This window comes from Amblyraja radiata, chromosome 5 (genome assembly GCF_010909765.2).
Source record: "Amblyraja radiata isolate CabotCenter1 chromosome 5, sAmbRad1.1.pri, whole genome shotgun sequence".
In the NCBI taxonomy this organism is placed as follows: Eukaryota; Metazoa; Chordata; class Chondrichthyes; order Rajiformes; family Rajidae; genus Amblyraja; species Amblyraja radiata.
The window spans coordinates 6390776-6414415 of NC_045960.1; the positions used below are offsets into that span (position 1 = coordinate 6390776).

The 23640-nt window shown below is 46.9% G+C and overlaps 1 protein-coding gene across 1 annotated transcript in view; it reads right to left on the reverse strand.

The window, feature by feature from the left end:
* The window catches only part of plb1 (phospholipase B1), a 144859-nt gene that overhangs the window by 76348 nt on the left and 44871 nt on the right, over positions 1-23640 (reverse strand). The window contains exons 17-22 of the mRNA XM_033020479.1: positions 19814-19930; positions 15382-15450; positions 8921-8981; positions 5514-5572; positions 2281-2354; positions 233-276 (exon numbers count right to left, since the gene is read on the reverse strand). Coding sequence (XP_032876370.1) covers positions 233-276; positions 2281-2354; positions 5514-5572; positions 8921-8981; positions 15382-15450; positions 19814-19930 — 424 coding nt within the window. The remainder of the gene's footprint in view (positions 1-232; positions 277-2280; positions 2355-5513; positions 5573-8920; positions 8982-15381; positions 15451-19813; positions 19931-23640) is intronic.

The following is a 23640-nucleotide window of genomic DNA, read 5'->3' on the forward strand; positions in this document are numbered from 1 at the left end:
TGTAACTGGTAAACAAATTGTGTTTTGGTTATGATATGTATAGGCTTCTAATAAATATATTTAAAAAAAAAGAAAAACGCCCCGACCTACTTGATGCCACGAGTACCTACGACTAGCATCACGACCTACCTACCACCTCCTACAACCTCAATATTGATGCCTCTGGGCAGTAAGCTGCCCAAGCGAAATATGAGATGCTGTTACTCCACTAAAGTCATATTGATTAGCTTACTTGGCAGAGTTGTGGTGGTCTGCAATGATCCATCCCCTCCAATGCTGTACACAAAATATAAACATAGAACAAATATATTAATCAGGCTCTGGAAAAAATATTTTTAGAACCATTTTATATTTTTCATATTTTCTTGTAACGTTGATACAGATGCTCGAGGAGGATGAGGTAGCTGAGAGGTAATAAACGCAATGTTTCAGAAACATTTGGACAGGTACATGGATAGGACAAGTTTAGAGGGATATGGGTCAAGAGCGGGCAGGTGGGACTAGTGTAGCTGGGACACACATGTTGGACGGTGTGGGCAAGATGGGCTGAAGGGCCTGTTTCGATGCCGTATCACTCTATGACTCTACAGAAGCAAGCAAAACAGATACAACTCCACACTAGCAAGTCTAAATTCACGATATACTTTCAAGAGTTTGTATAAATACAAGCAGTACCAAAAACTGGGGCACTGTCCGCATGTGCTAGGGTCCTGTCCGAATCACCTCTACCCCATTGTGGACATTGGACTTTGTCTGTGGAACTGGTGCGCTACAATGCTAAGATTCTGCACTCTGTATCTTCCCCTTTGCTCTACCTGTGGTACTTGAGTTTGACCAGATTGTAAGTATGTACAGTGTTATCTGATCTGTTTGGATCGTATGTAAGATAAAGCTTTTCACTGTATCTCGGTAAACGTAACAATGAAAAAAATAAACCTAAACCTGAACCCAAGTGATATTTGGGATCACCTAGAACCCACTTTAGTTTAGTTTAGAGATACAGCGCGGAAACAGGCCTTACGGCCCACCTGGTCGGCATCGACCAGCGATCGCCGCACACTAAAGCCCCTGTCCCACTTTTTTTCGGCGACTACAGGCGACTAGGCTGTCACTACATGGTCGCGGGGTGACGCCTGTATGGTCGTGAGTCGTCTCCTCAAGTCGCCTAAAGAGTCGTAACGTTTTTCTGGTCGTCGCTGTATTTTAAAATGTTCAAAACTATTCGGCGACTGTGGGCTTGACGTAGCTTGTCTTCTCCTGTCGTAGATGCTGTCGTAGGTTGTCGCCAGGATGACGCAGGTTGTCGCCAGGTGACGTTGGTTGTCGCCGGTGCTGGCTTTGGTGAATTCCATTGGCGACTACCTACGTCAACCTACGCCAACCGGCGACAGGTACCGGCGACTGAATTGTCTTCAGTGGTTGCCGACAGGGTCGTTGCTTGTCGTAGCTTGTCGCGGGTGGACGGAGGTTGACTTCGGTTGTCGTAGGTTGTCACCTGTGTGGACGTAGGTTGTCGTAGGTGTGGTCGTAGATGGACGTCCTAATGGGTCGCCGGTTGTCGGTAGCTTGCTGTAGCTTGACGTCAACTAGATAATAAATTGTCGTAGACATTGTCGTGGGGGGGGGGGGGGGGTCCAGATTTTCTTTTTCGGGCGACCTGCCACGACTGTAACAGTCGCCTAAAAAATCGTCTCAGTGGGACAGGCCCTTAACATTATCCTACGCCCACTAGGGACAATATTTACATTTACACCAAGCCAATTAACCTACAAACCTGTACATCTTTGGAAGGCGTACAGGTTTACACCCCCTCCATGACACACTGGTCAACCTGAGGAGCACCTTCAGCAACAGACTGGTCCCACCAAGATGCAGCACAGAACGCCACAGGAGATCCTTCTTCCCTGTGGCTATCAAACTGTACAACTCCTCCCCCTTCTGTCATGGGGTAGACTGAGACTGACACTACCCCCTCCCCCCCCCCTCCCCAATCTTTGCACATCCCCAATCCTGGACTTTCCACTCATCACTTTAATTTCATGTTTCATGTATTTTGTGTTTTTTCTGACTGCTGGCTCACTAATTTCCTCCCTGGGGTAAATAAAGTTGTTTCGTATCGTAGTATTTGATTATTGGCTGGTGTGGGCCTGTTGGGCCGAGGAGCCTGATTCCGTGCTATGTGACTATGGCTCCGTGACTCTCTAGTGCAAGACCATCAGCGCTCTGTATCTCTAACTGGCTGCTCACTGTTGCTCTTCTGTGGGTTGCGGAGTCACCTACCTGAAGGGCAGCCCTCTGTACTGTGTTAAAACATCCAGGACATCGTTGGGTTTCGAACCGATCCCATTCCCCGCCTGCGAAACATAAGGAGCAGTGTTGACCTCTCTCTCGAAGACCAAAGAGGTTCTTCTTCTCGTGAGTCTGAAGAAGAGGCCCCGACTCGAAACATCGTCTGTCCATTCCCTCCCAAGGATGCTGCCTGACCCACCGACTTTAGTTTAGAGATACAGCGCCGAATCAGGCCCTTCAGGCCCACCGAGTCCACACCGACCAGCGATCCTCACACACTAACACTATCCTACACACACTAGGGACAATTTACATTTACACCAAGCCAATTAACCAACAAACCAGCATGTCTTTGGAGTGTGGGAGGAAACCGAAGATCTCGGAGAAAACCTACGCAGGTCACGGGGAGAACGTACAAACTCCATACAGGCAGCACCCATAGTCTCCATACAGGCAGCATCGAACTAGCGTCTCTGGTGCTGTAAGTGCTGTAAGGCAGCAACTCTACCGCTGCACCACAGAGCTGTTATTGCAGCACTTTGTACTTTTCTCAGAATGTACTGAGAATACATTTAAAAGACATTCGGACGGGTACATGGACAGGGTAGGTTTAGAGGGATACGGGCCAAACACAGGCAGGTGGGACTAGTGTAGATGGCGGCAACTTCGAGAGAGGTGTAGTAGCACAACCTGTAGAGCTGCTGCCTCATAGGGCCAGAGACCCGGGTGCTGTCTTTGTGGAGTTTGCACGTTCTCCCTGTGACCGCGTGGGTTTCCTCCGGCTGCTCCAGTTTCCTCCCACTTCCCAAAGACGTGCAGGTTTGTTGGTTAGTCGGCCCTCTGTAAAGTTGCCCCGAGTGTGTGGAGAGTGGATGAGAAAGTGGGATAAGGTAGAACTAGTGTGAACAGGTGATCGCTGGTCGGCATGGACTCAGTGGGGCCGAAGGGTCTGTTTCCGTGCTGTACCTCTAAACTAAACTAAACAAGGAACTGCAGAAGGTGGTATACAAAAAATGACACCAAGTGCTGGAGTAACTCAGTGGGTTCGGCAGCATCTAAGGATAAGAGTTGAGACCTGGAGCACATTAACCTTGGTCTTAGCGACATGGTTAGTATGGGGAAGTTGTGCCGAATGGCCTGTTCCTGTGTTGTACGACTCTATGACTATGCACGATGAGATTCAAACATCTGCAGTTAGTTGGGTCTTCATAAAATATTTTCCCATGACTTTCGATATGGTCCTGCGTTATGTCATAGGAGCAGAATTAGGCCATTCGGCCCATCGAGTCTACTCTGCCATTCAATCATGGCTGATCTATCTCTCCCTCCTAACCTGTATGACTCTATGACTCTAACAGGTATGTGGATTGGAGAGGTTTGGGGGTATATGAATCAAAAGAGGGCAAATGGACCTGGGCATCTTGCTGGAGTTTGATTCCGTGCTCTATTATTCTACCACTCTAGGTCCTGATCGACCATTGATCACCCACTCACACTAATCCATCCTTGCCCATATTCTCATCATCTCCCACCACACATACCTCACACCACATGGAAGACGTCGGTGGTGGTGGTGAGTAGGTCAATACAACCACAGTATCCACTACGCACATCCGCCCGGTCCGTCTAAACCTGCCTGATCTCCCGGTAGCTCAGCACTTCAACTCCCCCTCCCATTCCCACAATGACCTTTCTGTCCTGGGCCTCCTCCATTGTCAGAGTGAGGCCCAGCGCAAATTGGAGGAACAGCACCTCATATTTCACTTGGGTAGTTTACACCCCAGCGGTATGAACATTGACTTCTCTAACTTCAGATAGCTTTCTCCATCCCCTCCCCCTTCCCCCACCAGTCTTACTGTCTCCAACTACATTCAATCTCTGTCCCGCCCCCTCCCCTGACATCAGTCTGAAGAAGGGTCTTGACCCGAAACGTCACCCATTCCTTCTCTCCAGAGATGCTGCCTGTCCCGCTGAGTTACTCCAGCATTTTGAGCCGACCTTCGATTTAAACCAGCATCTGCAGTTCTTTCTTACACGTACAGTATCTACACTTGCCTTTCTGGTGTCTGTCTGTGTGAGGCACCACATCTCCCACACTCGGGACTGTGGCAGAATAAATGTAACTGTAAACCAGCCTGTGTATAGGAAAGAACTGCAGATGCTGGTTTAAATCGAAGATAGACATCACAAAATCATGAATATCCATTTTATTAATTTATGATGTTAATGGTGTTTTTAAATTCCTGGTTGACTATGGCAATAAATGTATAAATAAAAGATGGTTGGGGATTAATAACCTAGTTAAAGATAGTGGAGTCAGGGGATATGGGGAGAAGGCAGGAACGGGGTATTATTGGGGATGATCAACCATGATCACATTGAATGGCGGTGCTGGCTCGAAGGGCCGAATGGCCTACTCCTGCACCTATTGTCTATTGTCTATTGTCTAGACCTATCACAGAGACAAAAATGCTGGGGAAACTCAGCGGGTGAGGCAGCATCTATGGAGCAAAGGAATAGGTGACGTTTCGGGTCGAGACCCTTCTTCAGACTGAAGGAATAGGTGATGTTTCGGGTTGAGACCCTTCTTCAGACTGAAGAAGGGTCTCGACCCGAAACGTCACCTATTCCTTCGCTCCATAGATGCTGCCTCACCCGCTGAGTTTCCCTAGCATTTTTGTCTACAGTCAGGACAGTTGATATGTTATCATACTTCTGTTATTTTTTTGAGGTTGATTAAGATATTCAAATTTTAGCACAATGCCCTCATTGAAACGTACAGAATAGTGTAAGGCCTGGATAGAGTGGATGTGGAGTGGATGTTTCCACTAGTGGGAGAGTCTAGGACCAGAGGTCATAGGCTCAGAATTAAAGGATATTCATTTAGGAAGGAGATGAGGAGGAATGTCTTTAGTCAGAGGGTGGTGAATCTGTGGAATTCTTTGCCACAGAAGGCTGTGGGGGCCAAGTCAGTGGATATTTTTATGGCAGGGATAGGTAGATTCTTGATTAGTACGGGTGTCAAGGGTTATGGGGAGAAGGCAGGAGAATGGGGTTAGGAGGGATAGATAGATCAGCCATGATTGAATGGCGGAGTAGACTTGATGGGCTGAATCGCCTAATTCTGCTCCTGTCACTTATGACATTATGATTTATGACAGCGATATTTAATTTGCTTTTAAAAATAGTGCTCGTCGGAGTTAGTTACAAAACTTCACACTGACCGTCAGGGAGTCTCCCAATGCACCAATCACCTTCACATCTGCTGGTCGAAGGGAATGAACTGCAAGAAAACACGTCAGGAAAAGATTAGGAGATCGATTGGGAAGATTAGGACATGAGGAAATGGGGTCCTAACGAGGAAGAAGGGTCTCGACCCAAAACGTCACCCATTCCTTCTCTCCAGAGATGTCGCCTGTCCCGCTGAGTTACTCCAGCTTTTTGAGTCTCTCTTCAGGAAAAGAATAGTTAAAAGTCCTGCATATTATTGGCGGGGAATGTACACAGTGTTTAGCTTAGTTTAGTGATACAGCGCGAAAACGGGCCCTTCGGCCCACCGAGTCCGTGCCGACCAGCGATCACCCCGTACACTAGCACTATCCTACACACTGGGGACTATTTACAGAGGGCCAATTAATCTACAAACCCGCACATCTTGCAGGTGTGCGAGGGAATCGGAGCACCCGGAGAAAACCCACGCGGTCAACAGGGAGAACGTGCAAACTCCGCACAGACAGCTCCCATATTCAGGATCTCTAAACTAAACTAACCAACAGGTCCTTCGGCCCACAATGCCGATGCTGAACATGATGCTAAGGCGAACTTTTATCTACCTGTGCATACTCCATAACCCTCCTTTCCCTGCACATCCGTGTGCTTACTAAAAGTCACTTAAACACCACTATTGTGTCTGTCTCCACGATCCTATCGGTTTCCCCACATACACATTCCAGGCACCCACCACTCTCTGTGTAAACAACTCGCCCCGCACATCTATCTATCTATATTACTAAATCTCTGATCTTGACCGCTTTTGGCCGACTGTGCTGCGATTTCCGAGAGAACGCCGACACCTACGGCCGTCATTTTTGGCCACCTCGCTCAGAGCTCCCCTCCGCCGTATGGGTGCGGAGTTTTTTTTCCGTCGATGAAAAATAAGAGAGATATTAATGTTTTTACAAAATTCCCCATTCTCTCTGCTGCCCCCGCTGGCGGCAGGGGGAGGGACTATAAAACCAGGAAGTGTCATGCCTCACTCAGTCTCTGCCAGACCAGGAAACGAGAGGGTCACGGCTCTCTGAGCTGCGAATAACACTGAACGCAGTCTACTCCACGGTGAGTGCCCTCGATGCGGCTGTAAAGTGACTGCAGCCCTTTTTAACAAGTTTGTGTTCACAAGATGAATTTTGGTTGTCGGGTGGCTGCAGCCCAATTGTTTGCATCGCCTTTTTAACAAGTTTGTGTTCACAAAATGAATTTTGGTTGTCGGGTGTCTGCAGCCCAATTGTTTGCCTTGGCTTGGCTTTTAACATCGTTGCAACAGTTGGATACCTGCCCAAGCATTCATACAGCCCACAATATCTATACTAGCCCTCTGGAAACCAGTACCTTCAGCCCGCAACACCCATACTAGTGCAACAGACAGCCCCCCCCCCCCCCCCCACTGGCGAGCAGTATTGGAATTGGTGGACAGGTGGAATATTGCGTTGGTGACCAGCCCTCCCGTGTGATGCTGGGACCCAACGGGTCCCACTTAGTCTAGTATATAACTAAAAGTCTCATCTTGTATGTATGTATGTTTCCGAAATACAGCCAAAACGGTACACGGTAGCGCAACAATTTTAGGGGCACCTTACTCACAATTCGCCTGCGGTGTGCAGTATCAAGTTTCATTATATTTTACAAAGTAAATAACTTTATAAACTTTAATGAACTTTATACTGTGAACGGGACAAGTCTCAACACGGCAGCTCGCGCCTGTGCAGTGCGCTCCCACTTGCCGGGCCCATCAGCCGCACCTGGGGAGGGTTGCCGGGCCCGGTATCCGCGCGTGAACAGTTGTGGGAGGGTTAATGTGACCGACGCCATTTTCAGATCGCCATTTTGATCTGATACTTCCGTGATTACTTGACTGGCGTAACAACGGCGACCCAAAGGGTCCACAGGTCGTCTAATCTCCTATAGACTTTGCCTCTCTCACCTTAAAGTTATGGCCTTTAGTAATTGATATTTCCCTCCTAGGAAAAAGTGTCTACCCTATCTAGGCACGTCATCATTTTATATACTTCCATCAGCCTCTGGCATTCTAGGGAAAACAATCCAAGTCTGCCCAAACCCTCCCTATAGCTAAAGTCTTCTCCTGTCATTTGGATAAACACGACTAGATGTGGATGGACACCAAGTGCTAGAGTAACTCAGCGGGTCAGGCAGCATCCCTGGAGAAAAAGGATGGATGACGTTTTGGGTCGGGACCCTTCTTCAGACTGATAGTAGAGGGTGGGATTGGGGGGTGGGGAGGGGAGGGGGGGGGGGGAAGGAAACTAGAGGTAAGAAGATGCAAGGACAAATCGGGACTGGCAACAGATGGCCAAGGAAGCGTGGAGCACATTGTGGCCCATTGTTGGATGGGGAAGAGGTGGTAAGGAAAGGATACAGAAGGTAAGGATGTTTCCTTATGTGTTGACGAAGATGCTGACAATAGACAATAGGTGCAGGAGTAGGCCATTCAGCCCTTCGAGCCAGCACCGCCATTCAATGTGATCATGGCTGATCATCCCCAATCAGTACCCCGTTCCTGCCTTCTCCCCATATCCCCTGACTCCGTTTTCTTTAAGAGCTCTATCTAGCTCTCTCTTGAAAGCATCCAGAGAACCTGCCTCCACCGCCCTCTGAGGCAGAGAATTCCACAGACTCACCACTCTCTGTGTGAAAAAGTGTTTCCTCGTCTCTGTTCTGAGGTTGACCATTCTTACGTTTAAGAATTAGTGATTAGTTCTGTACAAACCAGTTACAGCAAATCCTGGCCACCCATCCAAGGAGAACACATAATCGATGTGAATCGAGGACCAGAGGACATAGGTTTAAGGTGAAGAGGAAAAGATTTACTAGGAATCTGAGGGGTAACTTTTCCACACAGAGGGTGGTGGGTTGTATGGAACAAGCTGCCAGTGGAGGTAGTTGAGGCTGGGACTATCCCATCATTTAAGAAACAGTTAGACAAGCACGTGGATAGGACAGGTTTGGAGGGATATGGACCAGGCGCAGGCAGGTGGGACTAGTGTAGCTGGGACATGTTGGGCGGTGTGGGCAAGTTGGGCCGGAGGGCCTGTTTTCACGCTGTATCACTCTATGACTTTATAATGGAAGTGGGAGAACAGTTAAATGAACCAAATACTCTCTGCTGAGTATCCTGACTGCCAGAGAGCAGTCTTGAACTACTATCAGACTATCTTTGATCGGACTTTGCTGGCTTTACCTTGCACTAAACGTTATTCCCTTCATCATGTATCTGTACACTGCAGGCGGGTCGGTTGTAACTATATGTATTGTCTTTCCGCTGACTGGTTAGCACGCAACAAAGGCTTTTCACTGTACCTCGGTACACGCAACAATAAACTAAAGTGGACCTTACCTGAGTTTGGAATGATATGTGATGGTGTCCTGTCTTTGCACTCCAGCTCACTGCCGTACATCTGCCAATGAGGATCACATTTAAAATTCAATCCATTGTCACGTGCCGAGGGAGAGAATGTTTCCCCCTCCCCTCTCTCCCCCAAACCTGCAACCCCTATCTCCTCTGCCCTATCTGGACGTACCTATTTCAGTCACTCCCCACCCCCCACCCCTTAAATTCCCTCCTCCGGCTTCACAATTTCTCATGTAACTGTCTCACACCTTCTGCTCTAATCTCTGGGCTTTGTCGCGACTATCTGCCTATCAAGCACTCCCTCGCCTATTCCAAACTATTGCCTGCCATGTTTTGTCTTGCCTCTCTTATAAGTTCATAAGATCATAAGTGATAGAGTAGAATTAGGCCATTCGGCCCATCAAGTCTACTCCGCCGTTCAATCATGGCTGATCTCTCTCTAACTTCTACAGGTGCACAGTAGAGAGCATGCTGGCCGGTTGCATCGTGGCTTGGTTCGGCAACTTGAGCGTCCAGGAGAGGAAAAGACTACAAAAAGTAGTAAACACTGCCCAGTCCATCATCGCCTCTGACCTCCCTTCCATCGAGGGGATCTATCGCAGTCGCTGCCTCAAAAAGGCTGGCAGCATCATCAAGGACCCACAACATCCTGGCCACACACTCATCTCCCTGCTACCTTCAGGTAGAAGGTACAGGAGCCTGAAGACTGCAACAACCAGGTTCAGGAATAGCTACTTCCCCACAGCCATCAGCCTATTAAACTCCTCAAACAAAACTCTGAACATTAATAACCCATTATCTGTTTATTTGCACTTTATCTGTTTATTTATTCATGTGTGTATATATTTATACAATGGTATATGGACACACTGATCTGTTCTGTATTCATGCCTTCTATATTCTGTTGTGCTGAAGCAAAGCAAGAATTTCATTGTCCTATCTGGGACACATGACAATAAACTCACTTGAATCTCTTAACGTCATTCTCCCTGAAACCTGTACTAATCAAGAATCTATCTATCTCTGCCTTAAAAATATCCACTGAATTGACCACCACAGCCTTCTGTGGCAATGAATTCCACAGATTCACCACCCTCTGACCAAAGAAATTCCTCCTCATAACATAGAAACATAGAAACATAGAAATTAGGTGCAGGAGTAGGCCATTCGGCCCTTCGAGCCTGCACCGCCATTCAATATGATCATGGCTGATCATCCAACTCAGTATCCCGTACCTGCCTTCTCTCCATACCCTCTGATCCCCTTAGCCACAAGGGCCACATCTAACTCCCTCTTAAATATAGCCAATGAACTGGCCTCGACTACCCTCTGTGGCAGAGAGTTCCAGAGATTCACCACTCTCTGTGTGAAAAAAGTTCTTCTCATCTCGGTTTTAAAGGATTTCCCCCTTATCCTTAAGCTGTGACCCCTTGTCCTGGACTTCCCCAACATCGGGAGCAATCTTCCTGCATCTAGCCTGTCCAACCCCTTAAGAATTTTATAATTTTCCATAAGATCCACTCTCAATCTCCTAAATTCTAGAGAGTATAAACCAAGTCTATCCAGTCTTTCTTCATAAGACAGTCCTGACATCCCAGGAATCAGTCTGGTGAACCTTCTCTGCACTCCCTCTATGGCAATAATGTCCTTCCTCAGATTTGGAGACCAAAACTGTACGCAATACTCCAGGTGTGGTCTCACCAAGACCCTGTACAACTGCAGTAGAACCTCCCTGCTCCTATACTCAAATCCTTTTGCTATGAAAGCTAACGTACCATTCGCTTTCTTCACTGCCTGCTGCACCTGCATGCCTACTTTCAATGACTGGTGTACCATGACACCCAGGTCTCGCTGCATCTCCCCTTTTCCTAGTCGGCCACCATTTAGATAATAGTCTGCTTTCCTGTTTTTGCCACCAAAATGGATAACCTCACATTTATCCACATTATACTGCATCTGCCAAACATTTGCCCACTCACCCAGCCTATCCAAGTCACCTTGCAGTCTCCTAGCATCCTCCTCACAGCTAACACTGCCCCCAAGCTTAGTGTCATCCGCAAACTTGGAGATATTGCCTTCAATTCCCTCATCCAGATCATTAATATATATTGTAAATAGCTGGGGTCCCAGCACTGAGCCTTGCAGTACCCCACTAGTCACTGCCTGCCATTGTGAAAAGGACCCGTTTACTCCTACTCTTTGCTTCCTATTTGCCAGCCAGTTCTCTATCCACATCAATACTGAACCCCCAATGCCGTGTGCTTTAAGTTTGTATACTAATCTCTTATGTGGGACCTTGTCGAAAGCCTTCTGGAAGTCCAGATACACCACATCCACTGGTTCTCCCCTATCCACGCTACTAGTTACATCCTCGAAAAATTCTATAAGATTCGTCAGACATGATTTACCTTTTGTAAATCCATGCTGACTTTGTCCAATTATTTCACCACTTTCCAAATGTGCTGCTATCCCATCTTTAATAACTGACTCTAGCAGTTTCCCCATATTACCATATAACCATATAACAATTACAGCACGGAAACAGGCCATCTCGATGCTTCTAGTCCGTGCCGAACGCGTATTCTCCCCTAGTCCCATATACCTGCGTTCAGACCATAACCCTCCATTCCTTTCCCGTCCATATAACTATCCAATTTATTTTTAAATGATAAAAACGAACCTGCCTCCACCACCTTCACTGGAAGCTCATTCCACACAGCCACCACTCTCTGAGTAAAGAAGTTCCCCTCATGTTACCCCTAAACTTCTGTCCCTTAATTCTCAAGTCATGTCCCTTGTTTGAAACTTCCCTACTCTCAGTGGGAAAAGCTTATCCACATCAACTCTGTCTATCCCTCTCATCATTTTAAAGACCTCTATCAAGTTCCCCCTTAACCTTCTGCGCTCCAAAGAATAAAGCCCTAACTCATCTTCCTAAAGGAAAGTCCTTTAATTCTGAGGCTGAGGCCTGGTACTAGGCTCTCCCACTAGTGGAAACATGCTCTCCTCATCCACGCTATCCAAGCCTTTCACTATTCTGTACGTTTCAATGAGGGCACCCCCTCATCGTTCTAAAATCCAGCCAGTACAGGCCCAGAGCTGCCAAACGCTCTTTCCCTCCTTCCCACCCCACACCACACCACATTTAGTCTGAAGAAGGGTCCCAACCCGAAACATCATCCATGCCTATTCCCTAGAGATGCTGCCTGACTCATTGAGTTACTCCAGCACCTTGTTGTCTTGGTGAGATAATTTTTCCCCTTAGCTCCTCAAAATTCCATAAATTAGACATGAATTGATTTATTGATTAATTGAAAGACACAGCGTGGAAACAGGCCCTTCGGCCCACCAAGTCCACGTCGACTATCAATCACCCGTTCACATTTGTTCTATGATTAAATCCACCACCAACATAGGCCGTTTAAAAAGTCCAATCAACCAACAAACCCTCACGTCTTTGGGATGTGGGAGGAAACCAGAGCGCCCGGAGGAAACCCACGCGGTCACAGGGAGAACGCTCAAACTTGGATTAATTTCTCTGGAATGTCGGAGGTTGAAGGGAGACCTAAAATAACTTTATAAAAAATAATGAGGGACAAAGGGAGAACGTGCAAACTCCACACAGGGACAGCACATGAGGTCAGGATTGAATCTGGGTCTCTGGCGCTGTGAGGCAGCAGATCAATTCTGCTTCCCCATTGCAACAGGTTTAGTTTAGAGATACCACGAGGAAACAGGCCCTTTTGGGCCTGTCCAACTTAGGCGACTTTTTAGGCGAGTGCGGGAGAGTATGCAGTTGCCACATGGTCGCCACATGTTCGCGGGTGGTTGCCGGGGAGTCGCCTTCATGGTCGTGAGGAGTTCCCGCATTCTGGGAACTAGTCGCGTCCTCATTATGGCGACTAGAATTAAGCCGCCATGGAGAGTAGCGAGAATTCTCAAGCCGTAGGTGGGTCACCAGGAGGTCCTAGTGGGTTGCCAGGAGGTTGAAGGTTCTTTTAGGTTCTCGTAGGTTGTTGCCGGTGTTGACCGGTGAATTTCATTGGCTCATTGGGTAAAAAAAACGTAAGCAGTAGTTTTCAGAACCAAGAATAACCGACCGGTTAATGTCCGTCCGCCGAGCTTCAAAGCCATGTATCTCTGGCTTCTTAAAAATTGTCTCCACTCCTTCTCCCTCATTCTCCCCCCCTCTATTAAAGGATTTAACATACACTGCGCTTTAATTACAGCGCCAACCTTCCTGTTCATCGCGGTGTGAGTTTGTATCACCTTGGCTTTGCACCGTGTGAATTTTCTAGACAGCGCTCCCCCCCGCTTGCCCTGTCCCCCACCTGCATAACGGGCTGGTGAAGGAAGCGATGTGCGTGTGTGTGTGTGTGTGCGTGTGTGTGTGTGTGTGTGTGTGTGTGTGTGTGTGTGTGTGTGTGTGTGTGTGTGTGCGCGCGCGCGTGCGTGCGTGCGTGCGTGCGTGCGTGCGTGCGTGCGTGTGTGTGTGTGTGTGTGTGTGTGCGTGCGTGCGTGAGTGCGTGTGTGTGTGTGTGTTCCACTCTGACAGTCGCCGTTCCAGTTGCCGTTTTTTTTGGCGACTGCCGGCAACTTGCAGTCTCCGGCAGTCCGCTGAAAAATCGCCTAAGTGGGACAGGCCCATTAGGCCCAACGACTCCGCACCCCCAGTAATCCCCGTATACCAGCACAATCCTACACACTAGGGATAATTTTCAATGGTTACTGAGCTAATTAAAGGTGCCACTGTGGTAGAGTTGCTGCCTTACAGCGCTTGCAACGCCAGAGACCCGGGTTCCATCCCGACTATCTGTACGGAGTTTGTACATTCTCCCCGTGACCTGCGCGGGTTTTCTCTGAGATCTTCGGTTTCCTCCCACACTCCAAAGACGTGCTGGTTTGTTGGTTAATTGGCTTGGTATAAATATAAATTGTCCCTAGTGTGTGTTGGATAGTGTTAATGTGCGGTGATCTGTTTCCGTGCTGTATCTCTAAACTAAACTAAACTAATTAACCTACATGTCTTTGTGATGTGGGAGAAAACTGAAGCACCCGGTTAAAACCCACGCAGGTCACGGGGAGAATGTACAAATTCCGTACACACAGCACCCGTAGGCAGGATTGAACCCGAGTCTCTGGCGCTGTGAGGCAGCAACTAACTGACGCCAATGTTTCTGAGAAGTTCAACAACATGTTCGGATGTCGACAAATGAAGCAAATGTCGGGCTAATAATGGGAAAAAAGCTCATACTTAAATTCTGGAAAAATGCGCCCACACCAACAATAAAAATGTGGACATCAAATATGTTTGAAACATTACATCTGGAAGAGATGAGATTCCTCTTAGCAGGTAAAGCAAACCAATTCCAAAAGACGTGGTCTACGTTTATGGACCTATTACAAGCATGAGGTGCAATAGTAATTTTAAAAATAAATAAATAAATAAATGGTATCAGGACCTGGCATTGGGAGATAAAACAACAAAAACAGACTTGGTTGGTAGTCTCTCTGCGGAGTTTAATGTTATAATAGAGCGATTGTCCTTACTTTCTTTTTCTTTCTTTTCTAGGGTCTACTTTCTTACTTTACTTCCTTCTCTAACTTCTTTTCTAAGGGGCTTTCTTTTCCCAACACTCTCTTGCACTTCACGACTCTTGCGCACCTTCTTTACTTTCCTTACTTCTATCTTTTTCTTAAAGCTTTAAAAAAAAAAAAAAATGAAGCGGTACAAAAAATGTATTAAGATATATGTGTTGTGTGTTATTGTAATTTACCGTACTTCTAATTTAAAAAAAAAAAAAATTAAAAAAAAATTAAAAAAAATAAATAAATAAATGAAGCAAATGCAGAAAGTTAGCAGCAGCCAGAGTAAAGGTTGAACGCTGCACCACCTTTCATTCACCGAGGATTGAAAATTCACAAGACAATGTGAAAGACATTGGTGAGACCACATCTGGAGAATTAAATTCAGTTTTGGTCACCCCGTCATAGGAAAGATGTTGTCAAGCTGGAAATGGTGGAGAGCACATTTACCAGGATGTTACCAGGCCCTGAACAATATGGAGAGGTTGAGTAGGCTGGGACTCTATTCCTTGGAGCGCATCTTATAGAAGTGTACAAAATCATGAGAGGAATAGATTGCACAGACTCTCTTGCCCAGAGGTGGGGAATCGAGAACCGGAGGAAATAAGTTTAAAAGAAAAAAAGAAAGAAAAATCTTGTGGGACTAGTGTAGCTGGACATGTTGGCCGGTGTGAGCAAGTCGGGCCAAAGGACCTGTTTCCACGCTGTATCACTCGATGACTCTATAACTCTATTTGATCAAAGACAGCAAACCATAACTTGTGACGTTTATGAATCACTTATGAATTTATAAGAACGATTTTAAAAAATGTCACCCCAGCACTATTTCCTCTTCCACAATTAGCAGTGTTTCTACTAACCTGCTCGTTACCTCCTGTGGTTCTCACAATGGGTGAAGTTGTTTCCATGGGCACTTGTGTTGTAGATGGCTGGAGTCACAAAAGATAAATCAGTTCTGTTTGTATCTTTATTCCCACTAAATACCGAATAGATGAAGTTATCTTCTTATAAGTTTCTCAATTCATAAGTGATTGGAGCAGAATTGGGCCATTCGGCCCATCAAGTCTACTCCACCATTCAATCATGGCTGATCTATCTCTCCTTCCTAACCCCATTCTCCTGCCTTCTCCCCATAACCCCTGACACCTGTACTAATCAAGAATCTACCCATCTCTGCCTTAAATGTATCCACTGACTTGGCCTCCACAGCCTTCTGTGGCAAAGAATTCCACAGATTCACCACCCTCTGATTGAACAAATTGCCCCTCATCTCCTTTCTAAAGGAATGTCCTTTAATTCTGAGGCTGTGCCCTCTGGTCCCAGACTCTCTCACTAGTGGAAACATCCTCTCCACATCCACTATTCAATAGTCGTTTTGGAGATGAAAATGATTGTCTTCTATGTTTTATCCTTGAAACTTGCATTCTTAATTCAGATTGTCCATAAATCTAGTAGATACACATTGGACTTTACCCGTCCTAAATCCCCCTACACCCACCCCCCTCCCCCCATCCATAATTCCCTGCCACCTACATCCCTTCCTCTGGCCTCAATTCACACCATTTACCTCCGTATCTCACAGTCTTCTGTCTCCTTTCCATTTCCACCCATCTGCCCAGCAACTCCCTTCACCTGCATCCACCTATCACTCACCAGGTCTTATCCCGCTTCTCCCCCCACCAACCCACCACCACAATCAGTCTGAAAAAGGGACCCGGCCCGAAACGTCCCCTCTCCCTCTCCACAGATGCTGCCTGACCGGTTGAGTTACTCCAGCACTCTGTGAAACGTCACCTATCCATGTTCTCCACTGATGCTGCCTGACCCGCTGAGTTACTCCAGCACTCTGTGAAACGTCACCTATCCATGTTCTCCACTGATGCTGCCTGACCCGCTGAGTTACTCCAGCACTCTGTGAAACGTCACCTATCCATATTCTCCACAGATGCTGCCTGACAGCTGAGTTACTCCAACACTCTGTGAAACGTCACCTATCCATGTTCTCCACAGATGCTGCCTGACCCGCTGAGTTACTCCGGCAATTCATGTTTATTGATAAGCACAGTTGATAACATTACATTTTATATCACTGTAAAACATGAAAAATATGTCCATGTTTTACGACACCCCTACAGTGCCCATTGACGGGACCTGCCTTTTCTTTGTTTAAATAACTAGTTAGACCGGGACTCAAGGGTGTAATTTGCAGATAAGATACAGCTGCTCCTCAACTTACGATGGGGTTATGTTCTGATAAACCCATCGTAAATCCAAAATATCGTAAGTCGAAAATGCATTTAATACACCTGACGTACCAAACATTCGCTCTCTTCTGATAAGGCTCGAGAATAGTGGGAGAAGGCACCGGGGCATCGACATTACGTGTACATACGTGTACATATGGACGTACGTCCATTTCGTAATTGACGCGATACGTAATTGACGTCCAATTGACGTAATTGACGTGATTACGAGTGTAAACTGACTGTGAGCTGCGGCTCGCTGCTGTCGCCCAGCATCACCAGAGAGTATCGTACCGCATATCGCTAGCCTGGGAAAATATCAAAATTCAAAATTCGAAGTAATTTGTATCGCTTTTGCACCATCGTAAAGTCGAAATATCGTAAGTCGAACCATCGCAAGTCGAGGAGCATGTGCACATTTAAGAATGGGTACTTGATACGAGTAGCGTAGATCACCATACCACTCAGTCATACAGCATGGAAATAGACCACATCTCTTGATAGAAGGAATGGGTGACGTTTTGGGTCGAAACCCTTCCCCGAGACGATTCGACCCGTTCCTTCTCTCCACAGATGCTGCCTGTCCTGCTGTTACTCCAGCATTTTGTGTCTATCTTTGGATCAAACCAGCATCTGCAGTTCTCCTCATACACAGAGACACACTTTCAGTCCAACCTATCCATGCTGACCAGCTTTTATATCGGTGCTGGTTCTAAATGCCTGCTCTTGGACCATATCCCTCTAAACATATCTCATAGCTTCTTGCTTGGCTGACAATCGACCATCTATGTGAATATCTCTGTGGCCTCTCATCTTGCTGTACCTTATGATATGTCTTCTGGACCTTTACATATAATGAATGCATTGACCAGTTCTCCATTATCCACTCTGGTCAACATCATCTCCATTGAATTCTAATACATTTGCTCAGCCACCCCTTACATACATGCACACACTAACACACTAACACACACACACACACATGCACACTAACACACCCATGTGTAAACACACACACTAACACACCCACAGACATGCACACTAACACACACACCTAAACACACACACATGCACACAAAGACACACAAAATCACACACACATGCACTAACACACACACAGACATGCACACTAACACGTCCACACTGCAAACACACACTCACTAACACACACGCAAACATGCACACACTAACACACACAAATACTTACTCACCCACCCGCGAACACACATATGCCAACACACACACACACACAGATATGCAATCACACACCTAAACACACACAAATTCACACACACATGCACTAACACACCCACAGACATGCACACTAACATATCCACACTGCAAACACACTAACACACCCACAGACACACACAAATACTAACACACACACACGCATTAATACACACTAACATACCCACACACTCACTAACACACACACTAACACACACACACACACTCACTAACACACACACACACACACTAACATACCCACACACTCACTAACACACACACTAACACACACACACACACTCACTAACACACACACACACACACATACACACACTAACACACACACACACACACTCACACACACACACACACACACACACACACACTAACACACGCACACACACACACCCACTCTAACACACACACACTAAAACACACACTAACACACACACACACTAACACACACACACACACACACACACACACACACACACTAACACACCCACGCCAACACACACACGCACACACACACACATACACACACACGCACACGCACACACACATTAACACACACACACACACACACACACACACACACTAACACACACACACACACTAACACACACACACACACACACACACACACACACACACACACACACACACAACAATACAATACAATACGGTTTTATTCGTCACATTGCACAGTGCAAGTGAAATGAATTTGTCAGCATCGGTACAATGATAAAGAACACACAATACACAATAAAGATTTAACACAAACATCCACCACAGCATTCATCAATGTGGTGGAAGGCATAAAATTTGGCCAGTCCTCCTCCATTTCCCCCCGTGGTCGGGACCTCAACCGTCGTTAGCACCACTAGTACATGCACACACACAGACATGCACACCTAAACACACACACATGCACTCACACAGACATGCACACCTAAACACACACACATACACACACACAGACATGCACACCTAAACACACACACATACACACACACAGACATGCACACCTAAACACACACACATGCACACACACAGACATGCACACCTAAACACACACACATGCACACACAGACATGCACACCTAAACACACACACATGCACACAAACACACAGAAACTCACACACACACACTAACACATCCACAGACACTCACCCACAGACACCCACAGACACACAATAATGCACACACAAACACACACACTAACACACACATACAAACACACACACTAACACACACACACACACACGTACTTACATATACACGCACATACATACACACACACACGTACTTACATATACACACACATACATACACACACACACGCTCACTCTCTCTCTCTGTGCCAACCAGCCTCTTGCCCTGTCTTTTTTCTTGAGCTGACTGAAATGCAAGTGTTTGATGAGAGGATGGACCGTTCCGTCATGAACACAACTCGTGCGTGTGAGTCTCGTTGGATTAACGGGCTCTGTGTTAACGGTGGATTCTAATTCACATCCAAAGAAGCATTTCATTGAAGATAGACACAAAGTGCTGGAGTAACTCAGCGGGTCAGGCAGCATCTGTGGAGAACATGGATAGGTGACTTTCACAGAGTGCTAGAGTAACTCAGCGGGTCAGGCAGCATCTCTGGAGAACATGGATAGGTGAAGTTTTGGGTGGAGATCTGACGAAACGTCACCCACCCTTGTCCCCCAGCGATGATGCCTGACCCGCTGAGTTACTCCAGCACTTTGTATCTATCTTTGGTTCTCCGGTTCTTTGTTTCAGTATCTCATTGAAACTGGGTTTATCACCAACCTTGTGCGATGGTGCAACTGTGGTCTTGGTGGTCCGGGGGGCCTCTGAAGTCGCTTGGCCAGAGTTGTTTGGGTAAGTGTAGTTACTGTTCCTGTATGTTCTTAAGTAAGGCTGCTCCTGGTGTAGAAAGAGAGAACATCGATGAGTGTGCTAGCGAATTCCAAACCCATGCTTCTCTCCATCTGAAGAAAGTGTCTCGACTCAAAAGAATAAGGAGTAAGCCATTTAGAACGGAGACGAGGAAACACTTTTTCTCACAGAGATGGTTAGTCTGTGGAATTCTCTGCCTCAGAGGACGGTGGAGGCAGGTTCTCTGGAAGCTTTCTAGAGAGAGCTAGATAGGGCTCTTAAAGATAGCGGAGTCAGGGGATATGGTGAGAAGGCAGGAACGGGGTACTGATTGGGGATGATCAGCCATGATCACATTGAATGGCGGTGCTGGCTCGAAGGGCCAAATGGCCTGCTCCTGCACCTATTGTCTATTGTCTATTGTCTGTTGTCTAAAACGTCACCTATACCTCTTCTTCACTGATGCCTGACCCGCTGAGTTACTACAGGCCAGTTCAGTTCAGCTCAGTTTAGTTTATTGTCACGTGTACCGAGGTGTAGTGATAAGCTTTTTGTTGCGTGCTAACCAATCTGCGGAAAGTCAATACATGATCTCCCCTTCCCAGCTCTCCCACAAGCCTACTGTTTCCGCCTCTTCCTTTCTTTTTCCCATCCACCCCGACATCAGTCGGAAGAAGGGTCTCAACCCGAAACATCGCCTATTCCTTCTCCCATAGATGCTGCCTGTCCCGCTCAGTCTGTGCTGTCTGAATGGAGTTTGTACATTCTCCCCGTGACCTGTGGGGGTTTTCTCCGGTTTCCTCCCACACTGCCTCACTCCAGCATTTTTGTCTACCTGATTACAGTGTACAGATACAAGATAAGGGAATAACGTTTAGTGCAAGGTAAAGCCAGCAAAGTCCGATCAAGGATAGTCCAAGGGTTTCCAAAGAGGTAGATGGTAGGTCAGGACTGCTCTCTGGTTGTGAGTACATTTTGTTTCCGTCATTGGTGTAAACCAGCATCTGCAGTTCCTTCCTACACATTTTACCTGCTTCTCTCAATATTTGTAGCTTCATCCCGCTACACTGGAGAATTGCTTGGGGTAAATGAGTCTCCCCCCTTCCTTTCTTTTGACCCACTACCACCTTAATTATGATCGGGTCAGTTCTTGGTTGGCTCAATATTCCATTCTTGGACAGCATTCACCACTAGGGGCCTTTGTATATAGAAACATAGAAACATAGAAAATAGGTGCAGGAGTAGGCCATTCGGCCCTTCGAGCCTGCACCGCCATTCAATATGATCGTGGCTGATCACCCAACTCAGTATCCTGTACCTGCCTTCTCTCCATACCCTCTGATCCCTTTAGCCACAAGGGCCACATCTAACTCCCTCTTAAATATAGCCAATGAACTGGCCTCAACTACCTTCTGTGGCAGAGAGTTCCAGAGATTCACCACTCTCTGTGTGAAAATACCACAAGGTGCCATCTATATAGGACATCTGTCATCATTACTGAAAATCCTTCCCCCCTTATACAAACATATAACATTCTTAAGGGGTTGGATGGGCAAGATCTAGGAAAAAATGTTCCCCATGTTGGGGGAGTCCAGAACCAGGGGTCACGCACAGTTTAAGAATAAGGGCTAGGCCATTTAGGACTGAGATGAGGGGAAACTTTTTCACCCAGAGAGTTGTGAATCTGTGGAATTCTCTGCCACAGAAGACAGTGGAGGCTAATTCGCCGGATGTTTTCAAGAGAGAGTTAGATTTAGTTTTTAGGGCTAACGGAATCAAGGGATATGGGGATGAAAGCTGGAACGGAGTACTGACTTTAGGTGATCAGCCCTTCGGTGCTGGCTCAAAGGGTCGAATGTCCTACTCCTGCACCTATTTTCTATGTGTCTATGTTTCTCTCTGCATTCAAGGGCAGCACAGAGGCGTAACTGGTAGAGCTGCCGCCTCACAGCATCAGGGGTCTAGCTTCACAAGTGCAAATGTAAAAGGAGTAGAATTAGGCCTTTCGGCCCATCAAGTGACCGACTACGGGTGCTGTCTGAATGGAGTTTGTACATTCTCCCCGTGACCTGTGTGGGTTTTCTCCGGTTTCCTCCCACACTTCAAAGGTACGGGTTTGTAGAGTAATTGCCTTGGTATAATAGTAAATTGTCCCTAGTGTGTGTAGGATAGTTTTAGTGTGCGTGGACTGGGTGGGCCGAAGGGCCTGTTGCCGCGCTGTATCTCTAAACTAAACTAAAAGTCCACTCCACCATTCAATCACAACTGATCTATCTCTCCCTCCTAACCCTATTCTCCTGCCTTCTCCCCATAACCTCTGACACCCGTACTAATCAAGAATCTATCTTTCTCTATCTTAAATATATCCATTGACTATTTAAACATATCTTGACCTCCACAGCCTTCTGGTTCAATCCGGACTTCGGTTGCTGTTTGTACGGAGTTTGCACGTTTTACCTGCGGGACTGCGTGGGTTTCCTCCGGGTGCTCTGGTTTCCTCCCGCATCCCAAAGGCGTGCGGGGTTGCAGGTTAATCGGTCCACGTTGGCCGTCGATGACCCGTTCACAGCAGTGCTATGTTAGCCCACTTTCTCATCCACTCCCTACACATTAGTCACAGAGGCCTATTAACCTAGCTCGTCTTTAGGATGTGGGATGAAACCGGAGCACCCGGAGAAAACCCATATGGCGACAGGGAGAACGCGCAAACTCCGTACAGATGGCATACCTGGTCAGGATGGAGCCCGGGTCTCTGGCGCTGTGAGGCAGCAACTCTACCGCTGCGCCACCATACCGCCCTTGAGTTTTAATTGTATTATCTACACGCTGCTCCACTCTGCCCCTGCTTACAGAAATAGACTGAATGCAATCTGATACAATGAAAAACGTAGAACTCTAATATCACTTGTCTCGGTGTGTATCAGGTGTACAAAATCATGAGAGGAATAGATTGGGTAGATGCACAGAGTCTCTTGCCCACAGTAGGTGAAACGAGGACCAGAGGACATAGGTTTAAGGTGAGGCGGGGTGGGGGGGGACATTTAATAGGGATCGGAGGGGTACCGTTTTCACACAAAGGGTAGTTTGTATATGGAACAAGCTACCAGAGGAGGTTGTTATAGACAATAGACAATAGGTGCAGGAGTAGGCCATTTGGCCACTTCTTGCCAGCACCGCCATTCAATGTGATCATGGCTGATCATCCCCAATCAGTACCCCATTCCTGCCTTCTCCCCATATCCCCCGACTGCTATTTTAAGAGCCCTATCTAGCTCTCTCTTGAAAGCATCCAGAGAACCTGCCTCCATCACCCTCTGAGGCAGAGAATTCCACAGACTCACCACTCTCTGTGAGAAAAAGTGTTTCCTCGTCTCCGTTCTAAATGGCTTACTCCTTATTCTTAAACTGTGGCCCCTGGTTCTGGACTCCCCAACATCGGGGACATGTTTCCTGCCTCCAGTGTGTCCAAGACCTTAACAATCTTATTTGTTTCAATGAGATACCCTCTCATCCTTCTAAACTCCAGAGTGTACAAGCCCAGCTGCTCCATTCTCTCAGCATATGACAGTCCCGCCATCCCGGGAATTAACCTTGTAAACCTACACTGCACTCCCTCAACAGCAAGAATGTCCTTCCTCAAATTGTTGAGACAAAGACAATCGTGATCAGTTTTGGTCTCCTAATGTGAGGAAGGACATCCTTGCTGCTGAGGCAGTGCAGCGTAGGTTCACGAGTGGGACTATCGTGACACAGCAAAG